The 19,264-nt window shown below is 64.4% G+C and overlaps 1 protein-coding gene across 1 annotated transcript; it reads right to left on the bottom strand.

The window, feature by feature from the left end:
• Positions 1 to 753: 753 nt before the first annotated feature.
• On the bottom strand, positions 754 to 11,358 carry POGK (pogo transposable element derived with KRAB domain). Its single transcript, XM_045838687.1, has 6 exons — positions 11,226 to 11,358; positions 9,710 to 9,843; positions 5,687 to 5,813; positions 4,938 to 5,036; positions 2,457 to 3,939; positions 754 to 892 (listed from the first exon to the last, which is right to left on the bottom strand). The coding sequence occupies exons 2-5, from the start codon at positions 9,839 to 9,841 to the stop codon at positions 2,474 to 2,476; spliced, it is 1,824 nt and encodes a 607-aa protein (XP_045694643.1). The 5' UTR covers positions 9,842 to 9,843; positions 11,226 to 11,358; the 3' UTR covers positions 754 to 892; positions 2,457 to 2,473.
• Positions 11,359 to 19,264: the final 7,906 nt, after the last annotated feature.

Below are 19,264 nucleotides of genomic sequence, written 5' to 3'. Positions count from 1 at the left end.
GGCTCGAAACAGCTGTGGCTGAAGACCCAAACCCCCTCCCCGCCCTCGTGATAAAAACAGTAAAGGAGCGAAGAAAACAAACCGTAGGCGGCGAGGAGGCTGGTGCCATGTGGACGGCGGACCACTCACACTTGACCTCTGAGAAACAGCGGCACCCGCGTGCCAGGGGCTGCCCGGTCGTCAAACAGAATCGTAACAAAAAACGGGGCCGTTCAACGAGGCCCGGAAAAAGTCTAGCTGCCAACCTGATCGGGAAGATAAATACAACGGCACCGTGTCCATTCGCCTGTGTCTTCCCCACGAACCTAGCTCGTCTGCAGAAAAGCCCCCGGCTGGTGCCCGGCCGGGACGTCTGGATTCCGGGGTCCCTGGCACCTCCTTTCTCTAAAAGGGAGCGGGGGACGTGCACACAGGACGCGTCCCGGCGTGGCCGTCTCTGCAGTCCTGCCCCACTGGGGACAGGCCGGCTCTGGCCCTGGAAGCGGTTTTAAAGGCAGAAGAAAACCACGAGGTGAGGCCTCGGGTTTTCTCCCCGGAAAGCGTGCCACTGGCGTGGCATGGCGTGGTGTGGAGCCCACACGACGAGCTCTTTGTTGCTGTGGAACGAACGGCCTCTTCTCCAGGAAATATCCTCCGTTCACCGTATGTACAGGTGTCTCCCGGCGGACGCTTGCGTCGCCGCTACGAGGAATGGGGCAGGAGCAGTGTCTTTCCCTAAGCACGTCTCTGACGGAGTGAAGGGTCCCGGACGCTCGGCAGCCCAAGGGGGTGGGGTGGGGCGCCCGGGGCGGGGGCGAGGTGCCGTCCAGACCGGCTGCCGCCGGTGCCCCCACACGTGTGCAGTCTTCTCGTGGGCTTTCCTCCCCCGCCGTCGCAAACACAGCAGCTTGTGCTGGAAGACAGAGAGAACCCAGGTGTGAATGAACCCGGGGATTGCGGACCGTGTCTGACCTTCCACAGGCGTCGTCTTCCCATCCGTCCGATTTCCAGTGATGAGAAGGGGCCGTCCGACGCCCACCGGTCTCCTGGGTCGCCAGGAGGCCCTGTCTACGGCTCTGACTCCTTGGCTCGGAGAGGGTCAGCTGCCCAGAGCGCCGGGCGCCCTGACGAGCAGGTGGGCGGGCGACATCCGTCGGGGCCTCCGTGCACCGGGGCAGCTATACATCTCTCTGCCCCCCCCGCCCCGCCACTAAGCAGTGTCTGACCCAGTCCTTTGACAGGCAGCAGTGAGCTTGGAAATTAAAAATGCACAAAAATGGTATCTAACAAGGGGAGACAAAAGCTAAAGTGAGAAAGGGAACACAGTCACTGGAAGTCACAGTCTGTCCCCCGACGGCGGCAGTGCATGCTGAGAGAGGGGAGGCCAAATCCAGGGAGCAAAGGGCAGGGAGCAAAAAACAAGCAGTTTGCTGATTTCTACTGTCCTGGTGAAGACCTTGGCCCTCTGCCCATCTAGGGACCCCCAGTGGCACAGGGCCCAGCGACATGAGCTCGACATGACTTGGGGGCAGATCAGGAGACTGGAGCCCCCCTGGACAGCGTGTGGGGGGAGGCAAGACTTCGCTCAGCATGTCCTTAGGAGGGAGAAGCCAGGAGACGGGACACCTGCTCACACTTTAACAGGAGGGCGACTCAAGGCAGCCCTCGGCCCCCCGTCCTCGGAGGAGTGGCCCCTCCCTGCCAAACACACGCCGTTTTGGAGGGACGAGGACCAGAGGGGGACATGAGTCTCCTGTTCTTTCTGGCTGTGTCTCCCGCTGTCTGGGCCGTTCTTACTCAAGGTACGGGGGGGCTTGCTATCCTCCCCGGGAGAACCCCAACCCCCTTCCGTGTCAGCCGTCTCCCTTCCTGACTCGACTCCGGCCCCGCAGGCCAGCCCCCACCCCCGCCCTCTGCCCGCCAGCCCTAGACGCGCACCCTCTGTTGTTGTTGTTACTCCGGCGCAAAGATGCAATTTAAAAATGCCTTCCTTCAGACAGCCATGGGCTGCAAGCAATCATGCTCACCGCTGAGTCCCCACGAAGGTCATGATGGAGAGCACCACGAAACGTTTACACACTGGGGAAAGCCAGCGTCAGCGAGACGCCCTCAGGAGAAGTGAGCCCCCCAGGAGGAGTGAGCCCCCCAGGAGGAGCGAGCCCTGAGCTCAGGGTCTGGCAGCACGTCTGCTCCAGGAGGACACCCCGACTCGCAACGGGAACAAACGTGGGCGTTTCCGACAACGCCTCGTCGGCCCAGCAGGCAGACCACGCGCCTTCTGGCCGTGGACCCCTTGCTGGCGTCCCGTGAACGTGCACCGGTGCCCCGGGGCCGGGCCGCGGAGCCGTCGCCGACCGCCTGTCACCGCCGCCTGCAGCACAGCGCGTGGGCTCCCGAGGTCTGGCACAGACGGGGGAGTGCCGACAAGGCCAAAGGCACCTGCGGAACACAACAGGGCGCCCGCCCCCGACGCTTACCTCGGCCGCGCGGGCGCTCAGCGGCTCTCGGCTCTGCCCTCCGCCGGCACCTCCCCGCCGCCCGGCAGCTCGCCCTCGATCTCCCACAGGACGTCGTCCTCCTCCTCCAGCTTGCTGGAGATGTGGCACTTCCGGAAGCCCTGGACGATGGCCTCGCTGGAGATGCTGTTCCACGCCACCATGACCCACTCCAGGAAGAGGCCGAGGGGCGGCTTCTTGGCGTTGCCGGTGGGGCTGAGCGCCAGGTTGCCCGCCAGCAGCCAGTTGGAGTACTGGGCGCGCACGCTGTCGTTGAGCGGCTTGTACACCACCACGTCCAGCACCTGCAGCTGCGAGGTCAGGCCCCCGGGGATGATGACCATGTCGGTGTCCATGCTCTCCATGGAGCTCTTCACCGAGTCGGTGGCGTGGCCCCGGAAGCCGTTCAGGATCAGCATGCCGCGCTGCTTGGGCACGGCGCCCGTCCGCCGCCGCCACACCACCTCCAGCCAGTCCTGCATGAGGTCCTCCGTCATCCAGCCGTAGCGGTGGCAGCGGATCTCCATGCCGCTGGGGAACTTCCCCGGCGGGATGTACGTGCCCCTCAGGATGATGTAGGGCGGCAGCTTCCGGCCGTCGGCCAGGACGCCCAGCATGGCGGTGATCTTCAGCTTCTCGCGGCCCGGCGTCTTCACCAGCACGGGCTTCTCCCCCTGGTTGTCCACGGTGACCCTGGACGGCACCTCCAGGCAGATGGGCGTCTCGTCCGCGTTCCCCATCTGGGCCACCTGGTAGTCGTGCGCCCGGCGCAGCGCCAGCACACTGCGCTGGTAGGTGACCAGCTTCTCGGTCAGGTCCTCGGGCAGCTGCTGGGGCACCGGCACCTTGTGCCGCAGCGACAGGTCGTACCGCCGCATCATCCGGCGGCACCAGCCCAGGCTGGCCTTGAAGCCCTTCTCCGGGATGTTCATCTCCTGGGCGATCTCCAGGGCCTTCAGCTGCATGGCCTCCCTGGTGATGGGGTCCCCCTTGGCCTGCATGTAGCGCACGTACTCGGCCACGCGCTGGTCCACCAGGGCGAAGCGGCCGTTCTTGGGGCCCCGGAAGGCCCGCCGCATGGCGTGCGCGTTCTGCAGCTGCGGCTTCACCTTGCGCCAGTCGCGCACGTTCTTCTCCAGCACGCCGAACTGCTTGGCCGCCTGGCAGTTGTTGGTGCTCTCGGCGAACTCCACCACCATCAGCTTGAAGCCCGCGTCGTAGCTGCGGCGCACGCCCCGGCCGAACTGGAACTTGGCGGCCAGGTCGTCGGCCGAGAGGTCGTACCCCGGGAAGCCCACGGCCATGTAGAAGGGGTACCCCTCGCCCCACTCGGGCAGGTCGGCGATGTCCCGGGGCAGGCGGAGGCCGAAGCCGTCCAGGGGCTGCGGCGGCGGCGGCGGGAACGGGGCCGCGGTGTGCACGGGGCTGGCCCAGTCCGGGGGCTTGACGTCCGCTTCCTCGTGTTCTGGGAGACAGACGGGGAGGGGCGGGGACGGCGCCGGTGAGCACAGTGACGTCCGGCCCGCTCCTGGACTCTGTCGGTGGGACTGCCAAGAACGCCCTCATCGGAGGTCCCCCGGGCCGTCCCTTTCCTGACGGATGCCACCGCCTAGCGGGTCACCACCCCCGCTCTGCGGAGGAGGCGATGGAAGTGAAGGGCATCATGGGAGCTGAGCCAAAAGGAGGCAGAGCTGGGGACCCAGCCCAGGTACGAGCTCAGGTCACGTTGAAATCGGGGGGCCACGTCTGGGTCACAGGAACTCTTACGTGGACGAGCAGCGAAATACAACCCACGCCGCCGTCCGAGTACAGAACGCGGCTGTAGTGTCGTGGGCTGGGCCACGTCCCTCGGAGCCAGGGCATAGCAGAGACCTGGCCCGGCAGGTGCAGCTCCCCAGGCAGAGGAGCGGTTCTCGCACACCAGTGCACACGAGAACCGGGGTTCGCTGTGCGTTTACAGTGGGGAGGGGTCACAGAGACTGGCAACAACTCGGGGAAACGACCACATCTCACCCAAACTAAGACGTCACCAGCTGCGAGATGCGCCCTGAGTTTAAGAGGCGTTCTCAGCTCCAGGGACGTGGCGGGGACGGGTGTCTGAGAATCAGTGCCGCGTGGCACCTGCAGCCCTTCCCCCAGAGGGAAGGCGAGCGGAGCCAGGGGGGCGTGGGCTGGGCCCGATGCCTCACCAGCTTCCGTCGGCTTCCTCGAGCTCACACTGACACGTCTTACCCGCAGTGGACTGAGGAAGACAGGGAGGCTCCGAGAGGTCAAGGCAGTTGCCTGAGGCCACACAGCACTGGCGAGGAGGTTTTTAGATTCCAAAGCCCAGCTTCTTCCTGCCTTGCCGCCCTGCCTCCCTCTCACACGCCCCCCCAGAACAAACGTGGAAACTTAAACCCCCGCCTCGTGAAGCCCCCCGCCCCGCGCGTGACGGGCGCTGGACCGGCTTCGTGGCCGTACCTGCGAAGCTTCCTCCCTGGAGCTGCCACGCGTCCGGACTCTGAGACTCCGCCTCCCCGTCCAGCCGGGAGATCATGTCCGGCTTCGGGAACGGGAATTCTGTCCAGAGAAGTGACACAGGTTCCGGGCGCCGCCAACGCCGGTGCTTTAGGGTCCCCCCCACCCCACCACCCCGGTCCTCTCACTGTGGAGATTTGCGGAAGACGGGGAAAGGGGCTCGGGACCCTTAGGGGAAAAGTCTGATGGGAAACAGGCCTCCCCAAGGAGTTCACGGCTCTCCACTAACGAGGGCCAGACCTGGCGGCCACAAAAATAGTGGCCTTTAGCAGCCGGCGATCTAGCCAACCTTCCCACGGGGAGACCCCTGCAGTGACATCCTGGCCATCCAGGCTGGGAGCGGGCAAGGCTCCCTGGGGTGTATCCCCAAGCTCCTGAGGTTGGCGGCAGGAGTGACGACGAGGCCCAGACTGGTGCCGACATCTCTGAGGTGACGTCTGGGTTTTTTTTGATGGGGACACCGGGGTTGCATGAGGACTGTCCGTCCTGACAGCAGCACAGGTCACCGAGGAGAGGGACACAATACTCCCACCCCTGCCTGAGTCCCACCCCTGCCTGAGTGCGACACGGGCAGTTACGTGGGCATAGAGGCCAAGGTCAGGAGGCAGGGAGGTGGGTTCCGCCGCTCCGGGGGCACGGCGGCCGTTCTCCGGGCCCAGAACCTCCAGGACACAGGGGACAGGAAGCCTCACCCAGGGACAGCACGGTCTCGTAGTTCATCCTCATGACCTCCCGGTACAGCGCCTTCTGCGGCTCGGTCAGCACCTCCCACTCCTCGTCGGAGAAGTAGATGGCCACCTCGTCGAAGAGGGCCGGCACCTGGGACGGAGCGGGCCTTGCTCAGGGGCTCCCAGGGACGCGTGGGGCGGCCCACACCTTGGTCTCCGCGGGAGGGGCCCTGCCCCCTCCGTGGGAGGGGGATCATCTGTGAGGCCGCAGGAGGCAGAGGAGGGCCCAGCCCAGGTCCCCGTGCCCTGTGGGCCCGCTGCCCCCACTGGCCACAGGCAGGGGCGGTAGCACCTGGAGGAGGAGCCCCCAGTCACCGAGCTCCAGGCCGGGGATGGCCCCCTGCCCCCACACACACACACATGCCAGAGACTGGTAACCCTGCCTCCCTCCAGAGCCAGACACAGACACACCCAGCCCCGCCCCTGCCCCAGAGCGGGCCCCACACCCCCACATCCCGACCCCACTCGCCCCCTCGGTCACAACCCTCGGCCCTTGGCCCTCGGCCGGGGCTGGGTTTGGTGCAAGTTCAGTAAGTCCCTGCCCCGCCTGGGCTGCAGAGGTTCCCGGGCACTCGCCTGCATTTCCCACCGGCCCTCGTGTTAGACCCTGAACCCACAGCAGCCGGCGAGGAGCCAGCCACCGTGGGGCGACTGGCCCGTCCCAGGCGCACGGGCAGGAGGACAAAGAGTTGTGTGTGTAAGAACATTCCAGAGCACACTCATCAGATGGGACCCGGGCACAGAAGCCCTGAGGACAGAGGACTGTCCCTCTGGTCCCCCAGCGGGGAGGAACACTTGGCAGCTAAAGGCGGCCACACCACCCACACCGACCTCCTCTTGTTTATTCAACTATTTGCTTTTCTTGTGACGACGTTTTTTCCCTGTGATCACTAAAAATCCCCCAAAGGTCACCACATTCAGTGGTGAGGAACCACTGGGCCCCTTCCTTCAGGCTGGCTCCCTTGATTGCTGCTTCCAACACTGGCCCCAGGCTGCATCTGGGGCCCAGGTGCTGACAGTGACGACGGTCTCACCAGCTGTGTGTACAGCCAATGGCTGCCCCGGGCGCCCGGTCACCAGTCCCTCAGACGCACGGGCCTTTCCTCCGCACTCCCCAAGTCCATGGATCCCCTCCCCACCCCCCCCAGCCCCGCCACACGGGCAGCACCCCAGGAGTGCCCTGGAGCTCCCTCACTGTCCCTCTGACCACATTAATTGGTCAGGGAGGAGACAGGCTCAGAGAGGGCTTCTCTCCGTCCAAGGACACACAGCCCAGGCATGGGGCCGGCCGGGCACTGTCGGACCCCCAGACCCCAGTCCTGCAGAGCCCAGCGGCCGCCTCGGTGGCCAGGCCTCCGCTGTCCCCTGCCTCCGAGCCCAGCTGCACCCCAGCAACCTGGCCTGTGACCTGGGTGCCCGCCCCCACGTCTCCCATTCTGGGAGGTTCCCCTGTTCCGGGCCCAGCAAACACCCACCCTGAGTCCGGGACTCGGCCCAGATGTCCCGTTCCCCGCCACGCCCTGGCTCACCTCCGGGTGGCACTTAGCACACTGAGCGTCCTCTCACCCGCCCGGGAGAACGCCACCTGGTGTCCACCTCTCCCACCAGGACACCAGCTCCCCGGGGGCGGGGCCTGGGCTCCTCACCTCCACACGCTGTTAGGAAATACTCCCAATCTCCCTCCTCTGGCCCCGCCTGCACTAGTCTCAGATGACGGTGACGCTTTATGTGACACAGAGGCGCGCCTAGACTTCGGAGAAGAGTGGGCAAAACCCCCTACGTGTGAGGTTCCCGGAGGGCCACGCGGCTGGGTCGGGGGCTGTCCCGAGACTTCATCCGTCTGGACCTCGGCCCGCAGTTTCCCGAAGCCCCGCCCCCAACGTCCCCACCCCTTCCAGCCTTTCCCAGCACTCCCCCTGGCCTGCGCTCTCCCAAGAAAATTCCAGATCTGGACCATACCTATGTATAGTCCCTTCCCTTCGCTGATAACACGGGACGCAGAGCTGGCTGTCCTGCCGTTTCAGAGGGGTGGTCCATTCGGGGGCGCAGGGCGCTCTGGGCCGGGGGACAGCCGTCCGTCGGGCGCCTGCGCAGTGAGGAGGCGGCCGAGCGGCAGAGCAGCTTCGCACAGGCCCACATTATGCCCCAGGGGCCCATAGAGCGCGGCTCTGACAGTCCCCGCACAGCTGCCCTCGGTGACAGTCACCGAGCCCGGCTCCCGCCAGGCCCTGCTGCGCCGGCCCCTCCCTCCACAGAGGCCTTTTATCTGGCTGAGCGCAACGCAGGCAGACAGGGCAGCCCCGGGCAGGACTCAGACGCCGGGCAGCCCAGCCCGCGGTCCACCTTGGCTGCCCTTCCCGGCCTGGGCCCCTCCCTCCGCTCGGGCGCAGGCCGGCCAGACGCTCTTCCTGTAGCCCCGCCGCCCAGCAGCCGGCACCCCAGGGCTCACCCGCAGGGCCAGCGCCTCCAGCGCCCAGGCACACTGGCCCGCCCGCCTGCCGCACAGGGGTGGCGCTGCAGAGAGGAGGGAGGCACGGCACGGCCCCGCCCACTTCTCACTCCTCTTCCCGCCTGGACCTCAGGTTCCAGTCCGGTTCTGGCTCGCAGGCCTGCCCGCCCCCAGCACTGCCCTCGAGCCCCCTATTTTCATGCCCTGGAGCAAGGGCTTTTGCACTTGGGTACAGCTGGCACCCCTGTCCAGACGGTTCCCTGTTGGGGGCTGTGCTGGGCACTGAAGATGCCCCCCAACCACCCGGGCCTCTACCCTGGAGATGCTGCCAAGGGGCTCTTCCACTCCTCAACCACCCCTCCCCCAGGCATGACCACCCCAGACGTCCCCAGGAGCGGAGGCAGCTGGGGGCAGGGCTGCCAGTGAATCTGGACCAGGCCCAGGCTCGCCTCCTCCGGGAAGCCTCCCGGAGCTGCCCGGCCGGAGTGCGACCCCTGCCCCCGGAGCCGGCTGCGAGCGCGACACCCCGAAGGCCGCCCTCTGCTGGCGTCCCTGTCTCCCTCACCAGACCTGCGACTCCGCCCCCCCCCCCCCCGCGAGGTCCCGTAGGGTCAACAGCACCCAGCACTGCGCCATTCCCCCCTCCTCTCCCCGGGGAGCAGCCTTCGCCCTGTGCCCTTCTCGCTGTCCTGACAGCCTCGGGCGCCCCCTTTCCTGCTCCTGTCTCCAAGGCCTGCCGTTCCGAAGCCCAGACGTGCCGGGCAGGCTGATCTGGCCTCAGAGCCCAGGGCTCCCGCGGCCTCCAGGTCTTGCTCCGAGCCCCGCGGGTCCTCCCGGGTGCCCCCAGCCGCAGGGGACCAGGGCCAGGAGGAGCGCACACAGGTGGGCAGCGGACACGGAAGAGGCAGGCACAGGTGCAGCCTCCGCCCTCTTCCCGGCGAGGTCCCCTCCTGTGTGTGCTCAACCTGCCCCGCTCAGCTTCAGCGGGAATCCTGCCGAGGGGGTGCCCACCCAACCCTGGACACCCGAGCGCCCTGGGCTGCCTTCAGCAAGAAGCCCCCACCCCAGGCACTTCTTCCTACACTGATCCCCACGCTGCCTCCTGGCTCTAAGACCCCCCCCGGTCTCCACTGTGCTCCGGGTGCAGCTGGACCCCTGTCCCCTGCTGTGACACCCTGACGCCTTTCTCCGCCGTCCTGGGCAGAGAGCTGCCTCACCACCTAACAGTCAGAGACCCTTTTCTTCAGCGTAAGTCAGCACACGCTCCATGGCGTCGACCACGTGGCTGGCCGTGAGTGGGGCGCAGGGAGCGCAGGGTCCAGGAGGGGCTGGGCCTGGCCTCCTGGGCGGGCGGGCGGGCTGGCTCGGTTTCCACAGAGCCCCTTAAAGCCCCAGCACCACGGTTTTCTCAGGCACGCAGACACTCACGCGGGGCTGGGCCATTTTTACTCCCCGGGTCCGTCCTGGGCTGTGGGTGCGGGGGGGGCTTCCCACCACGCCCGGGGCCCTGCTGCTCGGCGCCCCACACCTGGACTTACCCACGCGCTCTCGGAGCAGATGCGGACCTTCTGCGTGTCCGTGGGGCCATCCTCCAGCTCCGGGCTCTGAGCCTCTTCCTCCCCTTCCTCCACCTTCAGTGCCAGGTGCAGAGGGAAGGCTGCGGATTCCATGTCTGCAAGCGGCAGGGTGCGTTCGGGGAAATCAGCCTGGGACCGGGGGTCTGCCCACACAGCCTCTCGGCTCCGGCTCCGCGGGGCTGGGACGAGGCGGGGAGCCGTGGGGCCGGGGAGGAGGCCGGCAGGCGCCAGGAGGCTGGAGGGGGCACCTTTAATCGCGGTGCAAGGAAAGGCTGCAGGCAGAGAACATACGTAGCAGCCTTCAAATATTTAAAAAGCTCTCCGGGGGCTCTGGCCAGGCAGCTCGGCTGGTCCGAGTGTCCTCCCCGCACACCCAGGTGGCAGGTTCCATCCCCAGTCCGGGCACAGTCGAGACTCGGCCAATGGAGCGCAAATGGCTGGAACCACAAACCGATGTTTCACTCTGTCTCTCACCCTTCCTCTCCCTCTCTAAAATCAATACGTGAAATATTTAAAAAGCACTCTGTGGGAGAGACCGGGCTGGTTCTGCAGAGATCGGCCGGCGCAACCGGCAGGAGTAAACATCCCGGAAGAGCGCAGGGAACGGCAGGATGCTCGGAGCCAGCGCCACCCAAGCTGGCCGCGGTCCAGAGGGAGGCTGGCTCCGGATCACTGAAGGTGTCGGGGCGCAGACAGGCCGCCTGCCGGGCCGGGTCGCTCCTACAGGCCGCTCCCGCACCAGGGGGCGGTTTGGCTCAGAAGGGCCGCCACTCAGAAAACGATCGTTCTGGAGCCAGCGACACACAGCGCGGGGTGACACCGGGATACCCGGCAGGGTGCGCCCGTCTGCGGGCGCCCGGCCCCGGGGGGCTGCCTCGCTGCCGCTGGGCACAACAAACGCCCTCTTCTGCGGCGCTGGGAGGCCGCGCTCCCGCCCTCCGGGGGCCGGCAGTCACTAGGTGCGCCGCGAGGGCGCGTCTTGGGGGCGGCGTCCTCCCCGGCGGCCGGAGAAAACAGCGCTCCCGAGTTCAAAGTCGGCTTCTCCCGTGTTTCCGGAAAGGACGCGCGAATGCGGCAGGGAGGGGTCTGGGGCGCGCGGAACAGGCTTCAGACCCGAGAGCCGCGGCCCCAACTTGACTGCGGCCTCCCCGCCGGCTCCCGGGCAGCGGGTCGGGGGTGGGAGGCGGGGTGCCCGCGGCCTGGCCGCCGGCCGCCTCCCGCGCCCGGGACCGCTGGGGTCCCTCCAGCCATCTTGTCCCAGTTCCCTTCTCCGCGGCCCCCGCGCCGCCGGCCGGGTCCGGCCCCGCGCACCTGCCGAGCGCCGGCGCCGCCCGCCTCCCGCCGGCCCGCAACAAAGGCGGTGGCCGTGCAGCTGCAGCCCCGGCCCCCGCCCCGCCGCCCGGCCCGGGGAGCGTCCCCGCCTCCCCGCCCCCGCCCCCGCCCCATGCGCGCGCTCGGCGCCGCCGCGCGCACTCACCTCCGGACCGACCTCCGGGGCGCGGGCCGGGACGCGGGGGGCGCCGAAAGCTCCGGCCCGCTGTCACAGCGCCATCCCGGCCGTCTCTCCGGCGGCCCGAGCGCGCGGCCCCTCGGGAGGGAGCGCGAGGACACGTGGTGGGAGAGGGAGGGTCCGGCCGCGAGCTGAGGGTGTTGGGAGGCGAGGGGCGGAGCGCGTGATGTCACCAGGCGCTGCGCCCGGGGACGCGCCCGCTCCCACCCTCGTCCCGCGGCTTCCGGCCGCCCCGCGCGCCCCTCCGGCCCCGCGCGCCCGGGTGCACTCGGCCTCCTGTGGGCTGCGCGCGACCTCCGGTGGAGGCGGCGGGAACCGACCGAGGCTGCGTTTTAACGAGTGTGACCGCGTGCACACGCCCCTGTGCTCCTGGGCACTCACCCGTGATCTGCACCCGGGCACCCTCTTCTGCCTCAAGAAATGCGCGGCGCAGAGCAACCCGGCGGGGGGCCGCAGGGGCGCGTGGGGCGCCTGTGCGCGGTGTTTGGGGGCGCTCCCGCTGTGTCCGAGCAGGCACGTGCGAAGAACTTGTTAATAGACGGGGGAGGGACTTCCTGGTTTGTGCAGTGGTTGCCTGCTAAACCCCAGACGTGGAATCTCGTGGACGGAGGAAGTGTCTAAAGGGATCCTTCCCGAGAAGTTAAAAAAAAATTTTTTTTTCTCCCGTGGAGCGCACAACTAGAGTGAGCGGAGAAGCCGGACGCCCTTCTCCTTCCAGAACGAGCTTCTGGACTTGGGTTTTGTTGGGGACACCTTGGGGGGAAAAAATGATTCTGACACTTGTTAAAGCGGAAAGGAAGACTTCCCGGGGATTGTGGAGACAGGTGCCCGACTCTCGCAAGCGGGGGAGAGCCACCCGCTCAGTGGAGAACCCCGCGAAGACACGTCCGTCCAGGAGTCACAGCCCAACGGAGCGACGGGTCAGCGGCTGCGAGTTTGCCAGGAGGCGCGAGGGTTGCGGGATTCCCGCTGAGCCGATTTAACTCCAGGATTCTTGCGGAGGGCGGTCTAGATCGATCAGACTGATAAGCACGCGTGGGAGCGTGTCTGAGATGACTCAGCGAGACTCTTGCTAAATCCGGGGCTGGGTCGGTCAAGGACGGGAGGGAGGCGGGGCCCGGGGACCTCAAGGTAGAGGCCGGTGGAGAAGAGCCCGAAGGCGCCTGACTGCAATGTGGTGAAGGAGAGAGATTGGTCTAACTCTCCAGCGGGGACCCGACCAGCGGGGACCCTCCTCCCCAAGGGCTCAGTCATGGTCACGGGGCACCCCCCCCCCCCTTTGTACAAGTCTGTAACTGCCAGCAAGCAGGGCCCGCGGGCTGGAGCGGGGACTAGACACTGAGCATGTCCCCGTGTAAGTGGCTTCGCGAAGTCGGGTCCCTGGTCTCCGCCTGGGCCTCCTCGTCCTGACCCGCCGAGTGGGCCAGATGTCCGATGTCCACGCTGGGCCTCTGCCCTGTCCCTTGGAGACTCCAAGCTCGGAAAGATCGGACTTCATCTTTGTCCGAACAGGGGAGTGACTGGCGCCCGCCCTTGAGGTCGTCTGGTGGGACGCGTTTCTGTGGGCGGGTGGGCGGTTAGTACATAAACAGGAGAACACGCGGGGAATCGACCTCTTAGTTCTTCGTTGGAGCTGACGGCCTGACTCCTCCTTCCCTCCTCGAACGCAGCCACGGGGGTGGGAAGAAGCCACATCACGCAAAATTCTCCCAGGGACCCGCCGCGGGCGCACGTTTCTGACCTTGGGCAGGGCTCCTCCTGGCCACCAGCGCTGCGCTCCGCGGGGCCCGTGGCGGACTGACTCGCTGGCCCCGGCCCTTTGCGCCCCGGGGGCAGAACGCTGCGCCCCGGAGCAGCGCCCTCTGCTGGGGTCTCGGTGTGCAGGGTGTGTGCGCTTCCGCGACCCCTCGCTTGGCCTGGCGCTGTGACACGGGCTTTGGCCAGTGGAACATGAGTAGAAGTGACCACGTGTAAACCCTCAGCACAGGTCATAAAAGGTCTCACCTCTTTCCCACTTGCACCCCTGGGAGCTTGTGTCCTCTGCGCTGACAGAAACAGGCCCAGGTGCTTAGCCTCTCCAGCCTTGCAGAGGGAGGGAGGGAGGGAGGGAGGGAGGGAGGGAGGGAGGACGGGCTGAGGGCGCCCTCTGCTGGCCACTCCAGGTAGGGCCGGGGCTCTGAACAAAGGCAGGGCGTCCAGGGAAGGGTCTCCGTCCCAGAACTGCTCCCCGCAAACGGATACCGAGAAAAAATCCCAGCGACCCACTGGGAAGCAAGCTCTGGCAGAACTCCTTCTCCGTGCTTGTGATTTGGAGCAGCACCAGAAAAAAATGAAATACTGTGGCGATTTTGGAAGTTCAGGTGGGACTATTAGAAGTACTATATTTTTTGGACTGTAAGACACACTTCCCCCCCAAATTTGGGAGGAAAGGGGGGTGCGTCTTATAGTCCGAATGTAGCGTACCCGGCTCGCTGTGTGTGTGTGGGGGGGGGGGGAGCGGCCTATGTTATTTATGTTATTAAATATTTTACCACTTTTTTTGCTTCAAATTTTTTCCCCTATTTTCCTCCTCTAAAACCTAGGTGCATCTTATAGCCCTAAAAATGTGGTCATCAGAATCCTATCTGTAAAAACATGTGTTATTCACATCGCAGAGATCCTGGGCCTTGAGATGAGACACATCCCGAGTCTAGTCCCAACCCAGTCACTCATCGGGCCTTCGACCTTGGGGACACCACCCCTCCCTTCTCCAAGCCTCACTTTCTCCTTCCTCGGAGAGGGAGCGGTGGGCCAAGGACGCCCCCCAGCGGGCGTTGGGAGAAGTGAAAAAGGCGGGTGGGGAGGACGCAGAGGCCCAGTGAGCCTGGAAAAACCTAACAGTAGGCCACCTCCCTGGAAAGCTACATTCCACTTAAAATATTGTTACTTTGTTACCTACTCTGTAGGTCTGTTCCGGACTCTTGCTACTTTTTAGACATGTATCAACTACCGAACGTGCGTGAACTTGCCCTTAAAAGTAGTGGCCTACTCAGTTCCACAGCCGCGGGCAGAACAGGTGCCCTCCTGCCGAAGAGGAACAGCTTCCATTCCTGGGACGTGAATCAACACAATCAATCAAAGGCCACAAGCCGTTCTTTAACCCCTGAGTCCCTGCGTCCTGCCGGTGTCTGCGCTGGGCAGGAACTTGGAGGAAGGCAGTGAATCGACCTCCCCCGTCCGTCGGGGGCCTGGCCATCTGCAGAGGGCATCCGAGGCTGCCGGACCCCAAGGGAGGGGGAGCCAAAAGGATGTGCCAGGAGCTGCCTGGAGAAAGAGGCCGCCTGGTGGGACAGTTGCATTTGTAATTCGTGGAAACATCAGGACAGTTACAACCTGGTGAAAGCTTAGAGACGCTATTGTTAGCTAATGCAAATAGCTCAGTGATGACATCACACAGCCATGGCCCATTGTCATGGCCACTGGAGTGACTGGGTTAATGCACGAAACAAGCACGGGCGCGGGGGTGGGGGGGAGACCCTGCTGGCGCTCCTCAAAGCTTTGCATCTGCCAAGGCAGCCACTGTGAGTCTCAGGACAAGACCCACCCAGGAATGAGGCTTTTTCCTGGCCTCACCCATGCCAGCTGGTGTGGGGGGGTGTGACTCCAGCTGGTGTGTGTGTGGGGGGGGTGACTCCAGCTGGTGTTGGGGGTGTGACTCCAGCTGGTGTGGGGGGGTGTGACTCCTGCTACCATAGCCCTTAGACCTGATGTCCTTGCTTGCGTGCTTTCGGAAGCACCTACACGTGACACGTGCCACCTTGTTTTGCCCTCTGCCCCCTCCCCGAGCCTACCTCTCCCCCGCGTAGGCGCTGTCCCCACGGGCTAGAGAGCAGCCCATCGGAGCAGAGGGACCCCTCAAGGCGGTGCCCGAGCCCAGCTGCCTCCTGTCAAGCCAGACCCCGAAGAGATTGGCAAAACGAAAAACAAAACAAAACAAAACACAATGACACTCTCTTCACCAAAATGTCTTTGTTCTGGAAAAGATCATTATTTTTCATAAAGCGTGTTCCATTAACAGGCACTGGGTTTATTGCTGTTCTTCATAAACAAACAAGTAAATGTTTAAGTGTCTCAGTTCCCATTTCTCACAGGGTGGATATCAGTGGGGGTGACTCACAGGAAGAATAATTTTGGAGTCTCCAGTGATCTTGAAGGGCAGAACGGGGGCTGAGGCTCCGATTTTCCACATCGTTCAGAATAATTCACGCAATGCACACTTTCTGTACACAGTAAACAGCTAGGGAGTAACGTGGTTCATAAACGGTATCACTCATCAGCGATAGCCTGTTAAGAGTATGTTTAAATATTTATAGCGAATAACTACAGAACAAAACAAACCAAGACCAGAAAGGAGACAGAGTACGCTCCCAAATTTTTTTTAAAAAGGGGAGGGGGAGCCATAGTGGCACAGAACATCCATTACTGAATTGGCCAAGAGCAGAAACTGGGCCTTCGAGGGTTATCGAGGAGGAAATTCTAAGAAGGAATGCCTTTTGTATCAAAACAAGGCCCTATCCTCGTCCGGCGGGGTTCTGGGAGCGTGCACAAGGGGCAATCACAGATCACGACTGTGGCCCTGCAGGACGTTGAGAAGGAGTTCAACAACCTCTGGCGGCCCCTGCGCGTCCTGGAGGGTGTGGCCTCCGGCTCGGACCGGTCAGGCTGCTCCCGTTCCAAGTGCGAAACTCAGGAGCTCAAGCTGCAGATTTGTCAACGCAGCGGCTCGAACCGGCGCCGGAAAGGCCTCGGTCCCCGCGGTCCCCACGCCTTGGTTGTCGTCCTTGCTGGCTGCTGAGTAGTAACTCTGGGTGTCGGGAGTCTCGCTCCCTCCCCGGCCCCGCGACGCCGTAAACACCGGCGTGCGTGTGAGGCAGACGTCGGGCAGCCCACACCCAGACGGGCGCCACAGCCTCCTCGTTCTCGGGTTTCTGCGGGCAGCGACACAGATTCCCCGTGAATCGGTGGGCGTAGTTAATCTCATTTTCCAAAAATGCTTTTGTAAACGTTCCCCATAAGAAGTCAGGGGAGGGTCCCGATAGAATAGAAAGCAGCTTTAATGGCAGCTCTGGAAAGAAAATTAAAAAACTGGCAGGACCTGGCTGGCATAGCTCAGTGGATTGAGCACGGGCTGGGAACCAAAGTGTCGCAGGTTTGATTCCCAGTCAGGTCACATGCCTGGGTTGCAGGCCACGGCCCCCAGCAACCGCACATTGATGTTTCTCTCTCTCTCTCTCTCTTTCTCCCTCCCTTCCCTCTCTAAAAGTAAATAAATAAAATCTTTAAAAAACAACTGGCGGGAGGCCCTGAAGCCCCACGAGGCTGGGCGGAGAAAGACTAGGGCCCACACGGCCCCGGCCCTGGTCGGGAAGCTGGAAAAGAAGGCCCAGGGAAGCGCTGAACTGTCCGCTGAAGTAGAATCTGGCGGGGGGGGGGGGGGGGCGGGGGGCGCCGCAGGACAGCAGGGGGTCAAGGTCAGGTCACACTTCTTCAAACCCTGCCGAACCTCCAGACAAGGTCTATGACGTTCTTATGTGTAACAACTTGGGGTAGTTATTCTAAAAATAGAGTCACAAGCGCGTCTGCCCTAAGTTGTAAGCTTCCGAGAGCACAGCCCCGGCCTCGCTTCCACCGCGGGGCCGAGGACTGTGCCTGGGACAGGCCCGCCGGCGTCAGCAGAGAAAGAATTAAATACTTCGAACACACTGCAACATTTTCTGATTACCTTTTCCTGCCAGCGCCTCCAAAGTGACAAACACCCAGAAGCTGGGCTGCGGAGATTTCGCCGGCGTTAGTTCCGCTCGGCGCGCTGGAGCTCGGGTGCACGGGGGCGGAGCTCCTTCTGGGACCGGCCCCGGAGCGAACGCGCTCTCCCGTTCGTTAGAGTTAAGCCCTGCCACGGTGGCCGGCCCCCGGTGGGGTGGGCAGGCCTTCTCTCGGCCCGCGCACGATCTGCTTTCCTGTAATTCCTTCCTTGTCAGCTGCCCCCTGAGCTCTCTGCACGAGCGAGCGTCCGGCCGTCTTTGGGAAGCTCCCGGGGCTCGGGGTGCAGACGTCTGTCGGCGGGGTTTCCCCGCTGCAGGCGAGAGGCCATGACAAAGTGCGCGATCAGGTTAATCTCACGGAGGAAAACTGTAAACGGTCGCCAGCGGCGGAAGGAAGTTTTCCCGTCACGTTGCAGAAACACCCAGTTCACCGCTTTATGTCTCAGCGATTGCGCCGCCGGAGCGGGTGACGACGCGTGGCTCAGAGAGCGCTCCAAAACACGGGTCCCGCAGGGGCCCTCGCGCGGCGGGATTCGCGTTTTCTTCCTCCAGGGACGGCGGCCCCGCTTCCTATTACACCGGCCCTTTGGGCCTGGAATTACTTTTCATCCACCGGGACAGTGTTTGTAGAGCACCTGCTGCGCGGGGCCTGCGTGGGGCCTTTCTGGGTGACGTTTCTGCGGCTGTGCTCCCCGCGGTTTCCGGTACGCTGGCCAGTCAGAGTCCGAAAACAACGCACAGAGTCCCAGCGATAAACCACTGACCCGAGTTCCCGTGTGCTGAGCGGGGGGCGGAATCTTGCGAGTCCTGCTCCCGCCGGGACGTGACCCTCCCCTGTCCGTCTGCGGCTCCCGACGCCCCGCTGCGTGGTCACTAAGGAGCCTCTGGCATCAGCTGGACGGTGGCAGCATCGCAGGACTAAGGCTCCAGTCACCGCGGCCTCACGTCACAGGGGCCCCAGAGCGTTGGAGCGGTGATGCTGGCGGTCCGCGTGTGTCCAAGAGAAGCCTGACGTCACCAGGCTTACGCCACTCACCTCCTTTCATGACGTCACCTGCGCCTTGCGTCATCTCGGAGCATGGCCTGCCGGTGGTGGTAGAGAGACCTGGTCGCATCACGCTTGCTACAGTCCCTGGTTACAGTTCTGGTTTATTATTAGTTACTGTTTGTTCATTCTAAAAATAGCTGGAAAAAATTAGGCTCTTTTCGGACAGTATATAACTTATTTAGTGTTTGTCTAAAGTCGGTGCAGCCATCTGTCTGGAGTGAGGATGGTAGCGGACACGGCCTCGCGGAGGTGCGCGTGGCCTGGCGTGCTGCCCCAGTCCCGCGGCCGCGCCTGGTCGGCCCCGCGGGCCGCTCTGGGGGCCGGCGCGGAGGGCGTTGGGAAGGTCGCTCGAAGCGGAGGGCACCCGAGGGAGCCGCAGCTGGGCTCGGGGCTGTGCGTGAGGGCGCAGGACCGGTGTGGCAGGGGCCGAGCCGCGGGGGCCGGGAGCGCGTGCAGAGGCGGGCTCCGCGGGCCCCGCTGCTCTGAGGAGCCTGGAACCCCTGGCGGGCGATGCCGCGGCCGGGCCCCGGGGGTCTTTCTGCAGCTCATTCTCCCCCATCGGTCTCAGTGATCCGCGGGCTGCGTTCCCCGTGGGAATTCCTACCCTCGTGCCGCGTGTCTGGGTCGCCGTCTCTCGCCGGCAAGGCTGGAGCGCGGCGAGTGCGGGGGCGCGCGGCGTAGACCCCCGTGGCGGCGGAGTGCCCGGGTTAGGAGGGGGTTGTGGTCAGCGAGGGGTCTGCCTGTTTAAGGAGGGAGGCCGGTCGTTTTCCTGCTCAGATGGCCTTTCGCGCTCCGGAGGCCGAGAACAGCTTTGAAGGAGTTCCTGCGTGTGGGACTGGCTCGCGGCCTCCCCCCACTCAGGACAGATCGCGGAGGTGAGGGCGGGGCCTGCAGGTGCGGGAGGGGCGGGGGGAGGTCGTGGGGGACCGCCTGTCGCTGAGAGGGAGGGTTCTGAGCGCAGCCCAGTGATTGTCTCGGAGAAATCCGGCCAGCGTGACTGGCGGGAGGAACCGTGGACACGTCCGGCCCCTTGGGCTTTGCAGCCACCTAAGGCTCCCTTCGTTACTGCCTTATCTGTCACCCACTCTGGGTCCGTTATGTTTGTAAGTCCCGGTCCGTGGAAGCAAACCGAGCTGGTGGATTAGCGAAACAAAGGA

Source organism: Phyllostomus hastatus, unplaced genomic scaffold, assembly GCF_019186645.2.
Source record: "Phyllostomus hastatus isolate PE091 unplaced genomic scaffold, TTU_PhHast_1.1 phas_contig_283, whole genome shotgun sequence".
NCBI classification, from domain to species: Eukaryota; Metazoa; Chordata; class Mammalia; order Chiroptera; family Phyllostomidae; genus Phyllostomus; species Phyllostomus hastatus.
This window is presented reverse-complemented; position numbering and strand designations above follow the sequence as displayed.